Below are 14,463 nucleotides of genomic sequence, written 5' to 3'. Positions count from 1 at the left end.
ACTTTTTAAAAAAAATTAATTATAATGGTCCTTTGAAGATGTTGCTCCACTGTTCTGCTCTTGTATTTTTCCAACAGGAATTTAATTGTAATCCTAACCTTATTTTGTTTCTCTGGGTGTAGCATGTCAATAGTTTTGAGCCAAGTATGCTTTGATCTAGTTTTCTACATGTTTATTGTGCTTGGGGTATTTATCTTTTTTTTTCTTTCTTTTTTTTTTTTTTTTTGGGGGGGGGTATTTTTCTTAAGTTGGAAATGGGGAGGCAGTCAGACTCCCGCATGCGCCTGACCAGGATCCACCCGGCATACCCACCAGGGGGCGATGCTCTGCCCATCTGGGCTGTTGCTCTGTTGTATCCAGAGCCATTCTAGTGCCTGAGGCGGAGGCCACAGAGCCATCCTCAGCCCCCGGGCCATCTTTACTCCAATGGAGCCTTGGCTGCGGGAGGGGAAGAGAGAGACAGTGAGGAAGGAGAGGGGGAGGGGTGGAGAAGCAGATGGGCGCTTCTCTTGTGTGCCCTGGCCAGAAATCAAACCCGGGACTCCCGCATGTCAGGCCGACACTCTACCACTGAGCCAACCAGCCAGGGCCTACTTTATCTTCTTAATATGTGAATTTACAGTTTTCATAAATGTCATTATCTTTGGTCACTATTATATACTTTGTTTTTGACCTCTCTCCTTCCCTCTCCTTCAGGGATTCCATTTACAAGTATATTAGGCTGTTAGAAATTGTCTCATAGCTCAATGTTACTTTGTTATTTTTATTTTGTTTTACTTTTTTGTGATTCATGTTAGTTTCTAAGGCTATGTCTTTAATTTCTTTTATCTTTTGTTATACCATGTTTAATCTGCTATTACTGACATCTTATTTCCTGTTACTTTGTAATTTTCACTTTTACAGTTTTAGGTTTTTATTTTCAAACCTCTGAAGAACGTTTTTTGAAAGCTTTGTTGAGACCCAATTAAAAACTGAATGGCTTTTTGAATAGTGCAACCTTCCTATAATCATAAACGTTTTCATTCCTGCCTCAAATGAAACCCCACTTCTACCTGTAGCCCCCTACCAGTTTCCCCTCAATCCTGTCAGCTCCAAAGTTTTGGGCAGTCACTACACTGTTTTTTGTTAGATTTGCTTAATCCAAACATTTCATGTAGATGGGATCATGCAATATGTGCTCTTTCATAACTGATTTCTTTTACTTCGCATAATGTTTTCAAGGTTCTATGTATGGCATGTATCAGTACCTCATTCTCTTTTATTGCTTAAAAAACCTATATCCACTGAATAGATATAGATTTTGTTTTTCTATTCACTAGCTGATAGGTATTTGAGGGATTTCTACTTTTTGGCTCTCAAAAATCGTGTCATGAACGTGTATGCACAAGGTTTTATATGCATATTTTCATTTCTTTTGGAGAAATACCTAATACTGAAATTGTGATTCATATGGCAACTCTATGTTTAACATTTTGAGGAACTGTTGAACTCTTTTCCAAAGCAGATGCACCATTTTACATGGCCATGAGCATCCGACTTTCTCACCTTACCTCTCCGATTTATTTATTTATTTATTTATTTATTTATTTATTTATTATATTAAGTGAGAGGAGGGGAGATAGTGAGAATGACTCCTGCATGAGCCGGGGTGGGATCCACCACCTTCTGGGCTGAGCTATTGTTAGCGTCTGAGGCTGACTAGCTGGGATCAGCCCAACTATCCTCAGCACTTACGGCCATGTTTGAAGCAATCTACGCTGTGGGAGGGGAAAAGGGAGAGTAGGGGGAGAGATGGTTGATTGTCTTATGTGCCCTTCATAAACTGGCATAAGCTCTATCCACTGAGCTAACCTGCCAGGGCCTATCCTTTTTATTAAACCTATTTATCTTTCTGAACATATGAAATAGTTATAAAACTGTTTTAATGTGGTCTGTTCATTCTAACACCTTTTTCTGTTCTGATCAGCGACAGATTGTTCTCCTTGTTATAGGTTTTCTTTTCTTCCCTTTTTTTGCCAGCTTGGTAATTTTTAATTGGATGCCAGGCATTGTAAACTGTACTTTATTTCTTGAGTTTCTACAAATATGTTTGAACTTATGTCTGTCATATATTTAAATGACTTGTTAACAGTTTGATCTACTTGGGTGTTGCTTTTAAATTTTGTTAGGTGGCTCTAGAGCAGTGACCAGTTTATGGCTAATTATTCACTACTACAATGGCACACCCTGTCTACCCTAAACCCTATAGATTATTTTCCAGCCTGACTGGTGGATACAGTCACTATTTCTGACCCTAGATCATCTCTAGGGATATTTAAAAACACTTGTCCGGTAGGGTCCTTAGACACAGGATGCTCAGTTCTCAACTGAACACTTGAGAAAACTCTGCAGAACTGAGTTCTCTCATTGAGCAATTCTCTACTTTCTCCTAAATGCTGCTGAGAACGTTACCTGTCTTGGTCTCCGTAGTTTCAGCTCAGTCTTGTAAACGCAGGTAAACCCTGGGCTGTGCTTGGGTTCACTGTCTGCACCGCATCCAGGAAAATCTCTAAAGCAGTAAGCTTTTTAAGCTGATATCATCTGTTCCCTGTGGCTCCAGATGATCACAGGCCTTCGTTATTGATGCAGAGTCTTGGATGATAAATCCAGTGTTCTTTTTCTACCGAAGATTTAAAAAAAAATAAAATTAATGCCGAACTGCCCCTAAACTCAGTGCAAGGCTTTCCCCCTTCTACACAGTGTAAGAAGAACCCAGACAGACGCCGCTAAGTGAACTAGCACGTCAACTCCAGCCTCCAGCACCGCCTGCGAGCTAGCGCGCAAGCGCAGGACTTGTCCGCGGTCTCCTAGATGAGCTATCACTGCGCCTGCGCCAAACAGTGCGGCGCGCCAACGCGCGAATCTGCGCCTGCCAATGAGAATGCATGATAGTCCTTGATTCCCGCCCACTCACCGAGCAACGAATCGCTGGTCCCGGTGTGCAGTCAGCGGTGAATCCAAAGAGAAAGAGGGTTTAGAGGAGGGTAGAGCGGAAGCACGGCGCTGGGAACGGCGTTGAAGAGGATGGAGTCGATGGAGACCGAGGTGGAGGCTGCAGCCTTAGAGTAAGTGCCTCCAGGTGCCAGTCGGGGTTGGGCCGGGCTGGACCTTGTGGGTCTCTGAGTACAATTGACAGTTCCCTGAATTCGACCCCGCGGTGTAGTGACCCTGACCGCAGACCAGTCTCAGGTTCTTGAGCTGCCCTGTCTCTTTTCGGGAGCCCGGCCTGACGCACTTCCCACGTCTCCACACCTCTCGGGGGGGTGTCCCGAAAGGGCACGGCTTCAGCCCAGTCCACCTCCCCGTTTCTTCGCGGATGGCACATCCTAACGGGATACTTCCCACCTCAGGAGACATCCTGAGGGACCATTTCATTTCTGTCTCCCCCCCACCCCGACCCACCACACTGTCGCATGGAATTATTTTATCTCGATTCCTGCCTCTGACCGCTCCAGCCCCTAACAAGGAAGAACACAGAGAACCTAGATGTAGGTGAGCCCCTCCCCAAATATTCTGAGGTTCTACCCCAAGGTTAGTGGCACCCCACCGCCCATCAGTTTTTCCCATATTTTTCCCATTCTCTTTCCCTGTACATTTCTCTTTACTGAAATGGTTTCTCATTAGTGAGACACTCCCCACCTCGCATTCCTTATTCCCCTTGCCCTGCTTATTTTTTCTCATGGTACTTATTACCTCCGTATGCCCTCCATATACACACCTTTCCAGGTCCCAGATGGCCCTTGTGTAGATACTGCTCAGGGCAAGACTCTCCGCATTGATACGTGAATTTATGTATGTGCATCTATACAAAAGTTGTCCAGAACTGGCACCCCAGCAGTCTGCATTTTCCCTGTTTTCTTGCCCCTTCAGGGCCCTGGCCGAGCTGGCAGACATCCTGGAGCCTAAAGGCTTGCAGGAGGGGACAGAACTGCCTGGACAGATCCTGGCTGAGTTTGTGATGGTATGTTCAAGATGGTAGCCAACTTTACATAAGCCAGGGACTGCTCCTGGGTCCTTCTGTTGAGACACTGGGCAGTGTTGATGGTAAGCAGATTGGAAGGCAGTCTCATTGGCCTATACTACAGGGAGGTAAGGATGCTCCCTGCCTTTTCCCTCCCTCTGTACAGGATTCCCGAAAGAAAGACAAGCTGCTCTGCAGCCAGCTTCAATTAGTAGACTTCCTGCAGAACTTTTTGGCTCAGGAAGACATTGTCCAGGGCATGAGCCCTTTGGCTTCTGAAAACACCAGCCGTGAGTAGTTAGGGGGTTGGGATGGGGCTGCCCTGAGTGGTGAAGGATGGAACATGTCAGTCAATTCAGCTGTATAGCTGGTAGAAAGACTTAGGCCCCAGTGTTTCAGGCTGGCAAGCCAACATTCACTCAAGTCCTCATTCTGGTGGCTCATCTCAGGACAGAAGGCACTTGCAGCCAAGGAGCAATGGAAAGAGCTGAAGGCTGCCTACCAAGAACATGTGGAGGCCATCACAGGAGCCCTGACCCAGGCCCTGCCCAAGATGGAGGAGGCCCAAAGGAAGCAGGCACAGCTCCAGAAGGCCCTTGACCAGCTCCAGGCCAAAGTGCGCCCAGGGTGAAGGGAGGGAAGGACATTCAGGGAGGAGGAGGGAAAGGGTTAGCAAGCTAGGTTGGAGCCAGTGGCCATATCCCAAAAAGCAACCAGAAAAATACACTCCTCTCCTTGTCTCACCTCTTTGCTTACCTGCAGAAGCAAGTGGCCAGGGAGAAACTCAGAACAGCCCAGAAGCAGTGGAAGCTGCAACAGGTTGGTCCATGCCCCTAGGAAAATCTCCCTTTATACCATCATGCTACTAAGTCCTCTGCCTGGAGAACCTTCATCTCTCTTCTTTCTATGAGGTATTATAGTGTGTACAGGTACCTACATGGATTTGAATCCTGGCATCACTACTTACTAGTGTATGTCCTTGGGCATTCACCTGACTTTCTGTGCTTCTGTTTCTTCATCAGTGAATGGAGACAATCAATGTTAACACCTGTCCTAAAAAGCTGTTAAGATGATTAAGCAGTTAAGCCTGACCAGGTGGTGGCACAGTGATAGAGTTTTGGACTGGGATGCGGAGGACCCAGGTTCGAAAACCCGAGGTCGCCACCGTGAACCCAAAGTCACTGGCTTGAGCAAGGGGTCACTCGGTCTGTTGTAGCCCTCCGGTCAAGGCACATATGAAAAAACAATCATTGAACGACTAAGGTGCTGCAACAAAGAACTGATGCTTCTCATCTTTCTCCCTTTCTGTCTGTCTGTCCGTCCCTCTCTCTGTCTCTCTCACACACACAGAAAATAAAAAAAATGATTAAGCAGTTAATACAGCAAATGCTTAAAATGTATCTGGCACATAGTATACTAAGTAAGTGTTATCATCATCTGTGCCATACTGGCTGAGGAGGTTAGGACAGTGGCTCTACCTCGGCATCTGATGAGCATGTCTGCATTCTCACTCCTGGTAGGAGAAGCAGCTACAGCATCTGGTAAAAGTTTCTGCAGAGATGAGGGAGCGTCAGACAGGAACTCGGAAGGAGCTTGAGCAGCTGCATCAGGAACTTGGAACCCTGAAGCAGCAAGTGGGGCAGGAACAGGAAAAGCTGCAGAGGTGAGACTGGGAGCATGGGTGCAGGTCCAAGGTGGTCCAGCTGAGGTTCCTCCCTTCACACCCACTTCTTTTTTTTCCAGGCACCAGACTTTCCTTCAACTGCTATACACCCTGCAGAGTAAGCTGCAATTCCCTGAAGCAGAGGCAGAGCTACCCCAAGATTCTGATGGTCCTGAGTATGAATCCCAGCAGCTCAGCCAGCCCCAAGAGCTGAACACTGGAGAAACCACGGAAAGAGACGGGGCTGTGTCCTTCAAGGTGAGTAAGAGATGGGACGGATGGGCAGGGAGATAGAGAAGCTGGGAGTTGGGCCTTACCCAGTAATACCATGTCTCCCCAAGGCTGACAGCCTACAAGCTGCTGGGATTGCAAGGTTGCCATGACTTCCTGGGAGCAGCAACATGGGAAAGGATCTCAGGTTAGTTAAGACTCCAACCCAGGGCCTTTGTGTTATTGGACGCAGGAGTGGTGGAGCGAGGGCCTCTCTGGTCTGCCGGTCTGTATGAGTTCCCCTGTTCGTGGTGTTGTGGAAAGTGGGGAGGAGCAAGGAGTTTATCTTAAGGTTGAAGCTTAGCACCTCATCCGCATGCCCAGCTTACCCTGGTCTAACTTCTCTCTTACTCTTCCCCACACCCCTGCCCTGCCCTGCCCTGCCCTGCCCTGATTGTAGGTGCACTGTGGACTTCTGAATACAGCCTGATTTCTGACCATGACCGAGCTGGGGGTCGGCTCTGGATTCTTTTGATTAAAAGCCTTGGAGTTCCCTTAGTTGCCTATTTGTCTGTTTATCTTCAAATGTTGCTGGGAACAGCCACATTCAGAGGCCAATAATATGACAGGTGCTGGGACTCTTGACTCTTGGAAATTTAGAGGGTGTGGATGGATAGGGGACCCTGGCTTGGGGCCTCAGGAGTTGCTTGCCTAAATCGATATGATGCAAACATGGTGACCTTAATTTGTGAAGGAGGAGAATGCTTTATGCAGGTGGTTAGATCTGGGAAGATAATTCAATCACTGATTTTAATGTTTATTGGTGCCCTGCTATGGCCAGGCCTGTTGCTCTGAACTGGAGCTCCCAGTCCCTGGCCCTGTGGAACACAATGAACATGAACAAGTAAACAGGTTGATAAGATGATTTCAGAGTGTGGGAAAGCAGGGTAGCAAATTAAAACAGTAATACGATAAGGAGCAGTACGAAGAGAATATACAGGAGAATATCTGTCTCTACGCGCCTGTGTCGGTGTGTTAGAACTTCCGTGTGTGTTCTCTTATCTATGTTTTGTTGTGGTTTTTCAATTATAGTTTACATTCAGTATTATCTTGTATTAGTGTCAGATGTACACCATAACGGTTAGACAATCAGGTACTTTTGCAGAGTGGTCGCTCAATATTTCAAGTACCCATCTGGCCCCATACAGAGTTATTACGATATTATTGTCTTTATTGCTTTCACTCTGTGTTCCTCTGTGTATCTTGCTGGGTTTGTGGATATTGTGGGGCACTGCTGTGTGTGTGAGAGAATGCATTTATGATTGGGTGTGTGGGAACTGCTATCTAAGAGAAAGCTACTGGCATACTCAGCTTCCATATATTTGAGAAAGACCTACCATCCCTTTGAGAAAGAGACATGAGGCCCTTTGTTTTGGTGAGAGAGTGTTTCAGGAAAAATTGGTTCCTCTTCTCTTTCTGTCTGAGATGCCTTCTCTCAGGGGGCAGTTGAGATCCCTGTGCACAGTGATGATGGTTTGCTTTGCTTTTCTGAGGAGTCCCTACGTTTCGATCATATTGTTCTTCTAAATGTGCTAGCCTCATTTCTTATGTATGAAATAGAACCAATATCAGAGGTTTTTGTGGGCCTTCATCATGCCCGACCAAGGGAGGATTAAGGGTACTCCTTTAGGGAGCCCCCAAATACCCAGAGCCTTCCTCGGTCTATACACCCCTCCCCCTCCCACGTGGTCCCTGCTGCAGTTCTCCTGCACCCCAAATACTCAGTACCGTCCTTCCCTCTCTTCCTACTGGGTAGGCTCCCCAGCCCTACAGTCTAGCTCCTTTTTCTTTCTCATGTATGATACCTTGAAATTTTTGCAGTACAGAGGAGAAAGCAAGACTGTCCACCCTGGGAAAGGAGTGTCTCCTGAAGGACACTGGGGTATGGTTTGGGAGGGTGTGGAGTTTCTCGCTCTTGCACTTATTGTGGCTGACAGAAAACCAGCAGGGGAAGGAAGACTCCCATGGAGATCACCAAACTGGTCAAGGATGATATCCTGAGATATTCTAAGCCAGAAGATTGGAAAATTACAGTAATCAAATTTAGAGGTCTGCAAAACAGCTGGGAACCAAATTTCTATCAAGGAGTTCGGAATCAGTCAGTTCACAGGGAGGCCAAAGAGGAGTGGAGGCTTGCATATCAGTTTTGTCAAATCCTCTGAATTGCTGGTGTGGCTGGAGCCCTGAGTTGGGCTGAAGTATCTTGACTGACAAACTCAGGAATTAGAATGTATTTTTAGGTGTAAGCCATATTTCCACTTTCAGGGTGTTTTTTTTTTGTTTGTTTTTGGTTTTTACGGTTTTATTGATTTTATAGAGAGGGGAAAAGAGAGACAGGACTATCAATTATGTGCCCTGATGGGGATGGAACTGGTAACCTTAGTGCCTCGGGATGATGCTCTGACCAACCGAGCTATCTAGCCAGGGCCTGTTTCCTCCTAAATTCCCCTAAAGACTATCCTTTTCGTTGTTCATTAACACTTGCATAGATAGACATGAGCAAAAGGGAACCTACCCTTGGGAAATTGCGATCTCTTACAGACGTAGACTTGTGAGTCCACAGTGACTGCTGCAAAGGTCTGCTATACACCAAAGATTTTCTCTTCCTCTGTTCTATCCAAATGAGGGTCACAGAAACCAGTGAAGATTACAGGGCGATAGAGACTAACCAGTGAATCACCACCGTTAAGACACCTGCTCTGTCTTCACGAGAAGAAACGTTCTCTTAGATAAAGGGAAGGTTAAACTTACTCCATTAAACAAATAGAAAAACTTCTATATTTTCTGTAAGAATAACGTTTCCCTTTTAAACAGTAATTTTGCTTTATGGTGGAACATTCTATTGCTTATTCTAGTTTTAACTTCACATTTTCTAGGTACTGTCATTTTTCTAGAATTTTTCACTTCTAACAAGGTTATTCATATGAAATTTTCATTATTTTTTAATATCTGCATCCTATTTTAGGATGGCCTAATGTATTTGTTTTGTTTGTTTCTGTTTTTTGTGGGGTTTTTTTGAGGTCTTTTAATCTTATCCTTGATTTCATGTTTTCAAATATTCATCTTCAAATATTTAAAGATTGTCTTTTGTTATCTGCTATTGTATGTTTATTCTGGTTCATTCATTTATAATATCCTGATAATTTCCTGGCCTCATACATGTATGCATACATACACACAGTTCTGGAAAGCAGGCAGAAGTAAGATGAGCATATATTTTGTTACCACACAAAAATAAATCTAAGGAAATAAAAAATTCTTATCTGTGAAGAGATTAATTGTCCAAGTTACTGGTTGTTCACCAAACTCATAAAGCTAATCTACATTTCCTACCCTCCTTTAGAGTGAGATGAGGCCATTGTGACTGGACTGTAGCCAAGTACATGAGGAGAGAAGTGATATATACACTACTTCCAAGCCTGGCTTATGAAACCCACGTGCCACCTATTTTTCTCTGACTTTTGGCTAAATGGGGAGGACACTGAAGATAATGAGAAGGGAGACACAAAATTAAAGGAACCTGGATCCTTGTCACTTGAGAGAAAACAACCCCAAGTAAGGAGAGAGAGAGAGAGAGAGAGAGAGAGAGAGAGAGAGATATATATATTTTTTTTTTTTTTTTTTTTTTTGACAGGGACAGATAGGGACAGATAGAGGAAGGGAGAGATGAGAAGCTTCAATTTTTAGTTGCAGCTCTTTAGTTATTCATTGATTGCTTTCTCCTATGTACCTTGACTGGGGGGCTACAGCAGACCAAGTAACCCCTTGCTCAAGCCAGCAACCATGTTGTCACATCCTTGATCCTATGCTCGAGCCGGTGACCTCTTGGTTTCAAACCTGGGTCCTTGCTTCCCAGTCCGATGCTCTATCCACTGCGCCACAGCCTGGTCAGGCCAAGTAAGGATAATTATGTTGGGTCATTTCTGTAAGGAATAAAAAAAAAGCTATTATACAAAGCTACGGAAACATTGAGGTTGTTATATTTTAAACCTGGATCCAATTCAAGTTTCTTTAGGCAGATATCTCAGGAATACCTTCTTTCATCTTTTGTGATAATAACTAAACATTTGTTGAACTGGAATAAAACACTTTTCAAAGGATCATGTCTGAAAAAGTCTCACACTGCAAATGGAATTTTGGTCAAGGCAGGGATAGTAGTTTCATTAAATTTTTCATTTCCCATACCAAAGATGCAAAAATATTACAACACTAAAGACACCTGCTTTGAAGAAACAATTGCTGAGATGTTTATAATTTAAAATATATAATAAATCATAGAATATTCCTTTGTATTTAGGAAAACTGAACAATCATTTGTCTCACACTTAGTTTATAAACCTTAACATGAGTTTTAAAGTGACTAATGAATTTTCTCTGTACTGACCCCTCCTAACACCAGACAAAAGATTTGAGAGGTTTTAGCTTGCACCTGCAAATCAGGGAAACTGCTAAGTGTAACTTGAGTTTGAAATATTTTTTTTTTATCTTTGAGAGATATTTTTTTGTTTGCTACTCAGTTGCTGCACTTTCTTTACTGTGAGTCATTTATGCACATTCATATCAGTATTCTCCCCCCTTTTTACTTCTCTCATCACTTGCAATACTTTTACTTGTTAGTCTCCTCTTGCCTGAGGAATATATAAAGTGAATAAATTACCATCATAACTATCTCAGAATTTATTTTTAAGCAGTACTTGAACTATCACTATTCAATGTTATTTTGGAGTCTAGTACTCTTGAACTTATGATTCAGTGTTTTTGTTTTTGCAAGAGAGACAGGAAGGGAGATGAGAAGTATCAACTTGTCATGGTATTTTAGTTTATTGACTGCTACTCATATATGCCTTGACTTGGAGTCTTTAGCCAAGCCAGTGAACCCTTGCTCAAGCCAGTGACCTTGGGCTCAAGTCAGCTATGTGGGATCATGTTGATCCCACTCAAGTTAGTGACCCTGTGCTTATGCTGGTGAGCCTGTGACCTCTGGGTTTTCAACTTAGGATCTCAGTGTCCCATTTCAACACTATCCACTGCGTCACCACTGGTCAGGCTATCATTTTCTTTAAGGCTACAATGATTTCCTTTTATCCATTTTCTTTAACAGAAGTCACATGTCACTTTTTTTCATTTTAATATTTACTCTGTATTTACTTTCACCAACCCCTCTTTGCAGTCACATTTTTCCCTTCTAAAATATACATGGGGATGAAAGCTGTTCAGGATGATTAGGTTTAGGAATTGTTGCTTTTCCCCATTTTCTTCTCCAAACTCATTGGTCGTGTAGACATTTTACCTATAAATATCCAATTATCTTTTTAAATTAAAGTAATAATCTCAAACAATTTTATTACATAATTAATAAACTTGGAAATATTTTCTTTTTTTAAATATTTTTTTTATTTAGAAAATCAGATTTAGGAAGATGACCGTGATCAATAAGAAGAGTACATAGGTTCCAGGTGAACATCTTAATAGCATTTGAACTGGTGATTGAATTGTGTTCCCATCATCCAAAGTCAAGTCACTTTCCATCACTGTATACTTGTCCCTCCTTATTCCCTTCCCCCACTCACCCTTCCCCCTGGTAACCACTTTATTCTATGTCCATGAGTCTGTTTTATATCCCACCTATGTGTGAAATCATACAGTTCTTAGCTTTTTCTGATTTACTTACCGCACTTCTCCATGTGTAAGATGCACCCTTTAAAAAAAAATTGGGGGTCTAAAATCTGAGTGCATCTTATATAATGGTTGTAGATTTTTTTTTTTTTTACTTGCATTTCCTGCTTTTTTGCACAGATGAGGAGTTGTATGAATTTTATGATGAATAAAATTTTAGTTCAGTAACTTTATGTAATACATTTTTTTTTCAAATTTCGGGCCCCAAAATTAAGGTGCGTCTTATACATGGGAATGTCTTGTACATAAGGAAATATGGTATTTCACTCAGTATAATGTTTTCCTAAATGACAATATGTCATCATTTCTTATTGCTGAGTAGTATTCCATTGTGTATATGTACCACATCTTTATTCAATCGTCTATTAAGGGACACTGGTTGTTTCCGTGTCTTGGCCACTGTGACTAATGCTGTGGGCAATGAACATGGTGGTGTATGTGTCTTTACATACAAATGTTTTTGAGTTTTGGGGGTACATACCCAGTAGAGCAGTAGTTCTCAACCTTTCTAATGCCGTGACCCCGCAATACAGTTTCTCATGTTGCGGTGACCCCAAACCAAAAAATAATTTTGGTGGCTACTTCATAACTGTAATTTTGCTACAGTTATGATTCGGAATGTAAATACCTGATATGCATTATGTATTTTCCGATGGCTTTAGGCAACCCCGCTGGGGTCGCGACCCACAGGTTGAGAACCGCTGCAGTAGAGGGATTGCTGGGCCATATGGTAGTTTTATTCTTAATTTTTGAGGAACCACCATACTTTCTTCCATAATGGCTATACCAGTTTACATTCCCACCAGCAGTGAATGAGGGTTCCTTTCTCTTCACAACCTCTCCAACATTTGTTATTACCAGTCTTGTTGATAACAGTCAATCTAACAGGTGTGAGGTGGTATCTCATTGTAGTTTTGATTTGCATTTCTTTAATAGCCATTGAAAATTAGCATCTTTTCATACATCTGTTTGCCATTTGTATTTCTTCTTGGGAGAAGTGTCTGTTCAGGTCCTCTCCCCATTTTTTAATTGGATTCTTGTTTGTTGCTGAGTTTTGTGAGTTCTTTATATATTTTGTCTATTAACTTCTGTTGGAGCTGTTGTTTGCAAATATCTCCCATTTGGTTGGCTGCCATTTTGTTTTGTTGTCAGTTTTTTTGTTGTGCTGAAGCTTTTTAGTTTGATATAGTTCCATTCATTTCCTTTTTTCTATACTTCCCTTGCCTTTAGGGTCAAATTCATAAATTGTTCTCTATGGCCAAGGCACAGGTTAATACCTGTGTTTTTACCTATGTAATTTGTTTCAGGTCTTATATTTACACATTTGATACATTTTGAATTAATTTTTGTGCAGGGAGACAAACTAGTCATTTCATTGTTTTGTATGTGGCTTTCCAGTTTTCAAAGACCATTGAAGATACTTTTTTTTCTCCACTGTGTGTTTTTGGCTCCTTTGTCAAGTGTGGCTTTTTCATGGGTGGTTAACATTAGGTTATTAAATGCAAGTGTTTCATCCATGCAAGAGTCCTTTGTTTTATGAGTGCTTCTGCATGCCATATTTCTTTGCTACTGCAGATCTTTATCCTCTGCCATTTTATGTTATTGTTGTCACAGATTATCTTTGTTTTTATTGTGACCTTTTCTGAGCTATTACTTGCAGTTTTGAATTGTTTTGTTCTTTGTATCTGAATAACTCCCTTGAGTGTTTCCTGCAGTGGAGGTTTTCTGGTGATAAACTTCCTCAGCTTCTGTATGTCTGTAAAAGTTTGTATTTCTTTTTCTTATTTGAAGGATAACTTTGATGAATATAGTATTCTTGGCTGGTAATTTCTCTCTTTCAGTACTTTGAATTTTTCAGTCCACTCCCTTCTGACTTGTAGAGTTTCTGCTGAGAAGTCTGATGATAACCTAATGGGCTTTCCTTTATATGTTATGTTGTTCTGTCCTCTAGCTCAGTGGTCCCCAACCCCCAGACCACGGACCAATACCGGTCTGTGGGCCATTTGGTACCGGTCCGCAGAGAAAGAATAAATAACTTACATTATTTCCGTTTTATTTATATTTAAGTCGGAACCATGTTTTATTTTTTAAAAATGACCAGATTCCTTCTTGTTACATCCGTCTAAGACTCACACTTAAACGCTTGTCTCGGTCACGTGATACATTTATCTGTCCCACCCTAAAGGCCGATCCGTGAAAATATTTTCTGACATTAATCCGGTCTATGGCACAAAAAAGGTTGGGGACCACTGCTCTAGCTGACTTGAGGATTCCTTCTTTGTCATTGATTTTTGACAATTTTATTATAACGTGACTTGGAGAAGGTTTGTTTGGGTTGAGGTAACTTGGTGTTCTATTTGCTTTTTGTTTAGGTTGAGGTAACTTTGTGTTCTGTTTGCTTCTTGGATTTGAGGATCTTTTTCAATAAACTGGGAAATATTTATCAATTACTTGTTTGAATGGGCTTTCCAGTCCCTTCTCCTTCTCTTCTGATATAACCATTATTAATCTTTCTGATGGAGTCAGAGCTCTGTCATTTTTTAAAATTCATTTCTGATGGAGTCAGAACTCTATGATTCTTTTAAATTCATTAGTCTCTCTCTTCTCTCTATAGCAGGGGTCTCAAACTCGTGGCCCGTGGGCCGCATGCAGCCCACCCACCAATTTTGTGCGGCCGCAGACTGGCCCGCAGACTAATCCACGAAGTTTGATTAGTCTGCGGGCTGCACAAAATTGGTGGGCGGGCCGCGAGTTTGAGATCCCTGCTCTATAGCATCTTTAATTGCCTGTCTTTGATGTCACCGATTCTCTCCTCTATCTAGCCTGCTCTATTAGTTAATCTTGCTGCCTCATT

General features: G+C 42.4%; 1 protein-coding gene across 1 annotated transcript; it reads left to right on the top strand.

Moving 5' to 3' along the window:
* The first annotated feature begins 2,978 nt into the window (after positions 1-2,978).
* ZWINT (ZW10 interacting kinetochore protein) lies at positions 2,979-6,795 on the top strand. The gene is made up of 9 exons (XM_066242807.1): positions 2,979-3,104; positions 3,910-4,000; positions 4,167-4,290; positions 4,450-4,616; positions 4,763-4,819; positions 5,521-5,663; positions 5,744-5,921; positions 6,005-6,081; positions 6,334-6,795. Exons 1-8 carry the CDS (start codon positions 3,064-3,066, stop codon positions 6,044-6,046), a joined length of 843 nt encoding a protein of 280 aa, XP_066098904.1. The 5' UTR covers positions 2,979-3,063; the 3' UTR covers positions 6,047-6,081; positions 6,334-6,795.
* The last annotated feature ends 7,668 nt before the right edge of the window (positions 6,796-14,463 follow it).

The sequence above is a fragment of the Saccopteryx bilineata genome, chromosome 9 (genome assembly GCF_036850765.1).
Source record: "Saccopteryx bilineata isolate mSacBil1 chromosome 9, mSacBil1_pri_phased_curated, whole genome shotgun sequence".
NCBI lineage: Eukaryota > Metazoa > Chordata > Mammalia > Chiroptera > Emballonuridae > Saccopteryx > Saccopteryx bilineata.
This window is presented reverse-complemented; position numbering and strand designations above follow the sequence as displayed.

Coding starts and splice junctions, on each gene's coding strand:
- ZWINT (XM_066242807.1), top strand. CDS start 3,064: ATGGAGTCGATGGAGACCGAGGTGGAGGCTGCAGCCTTAGA. Junction 3,105..3,909: donor GTGGAGGCTGCAGCCTTAGA/GTAAGTGCCTCC, acceptor TTGCCCCTTCAG/GGCCCTGGCCGAGCTGGCAG. Junction 4,001..4,166: donor TCCTGGCTGAGTTTGTGATG/GTATGTTCAAGA, acceptor CCCTCTGTACAG/GATTCCCGAAAGAAAGACAA.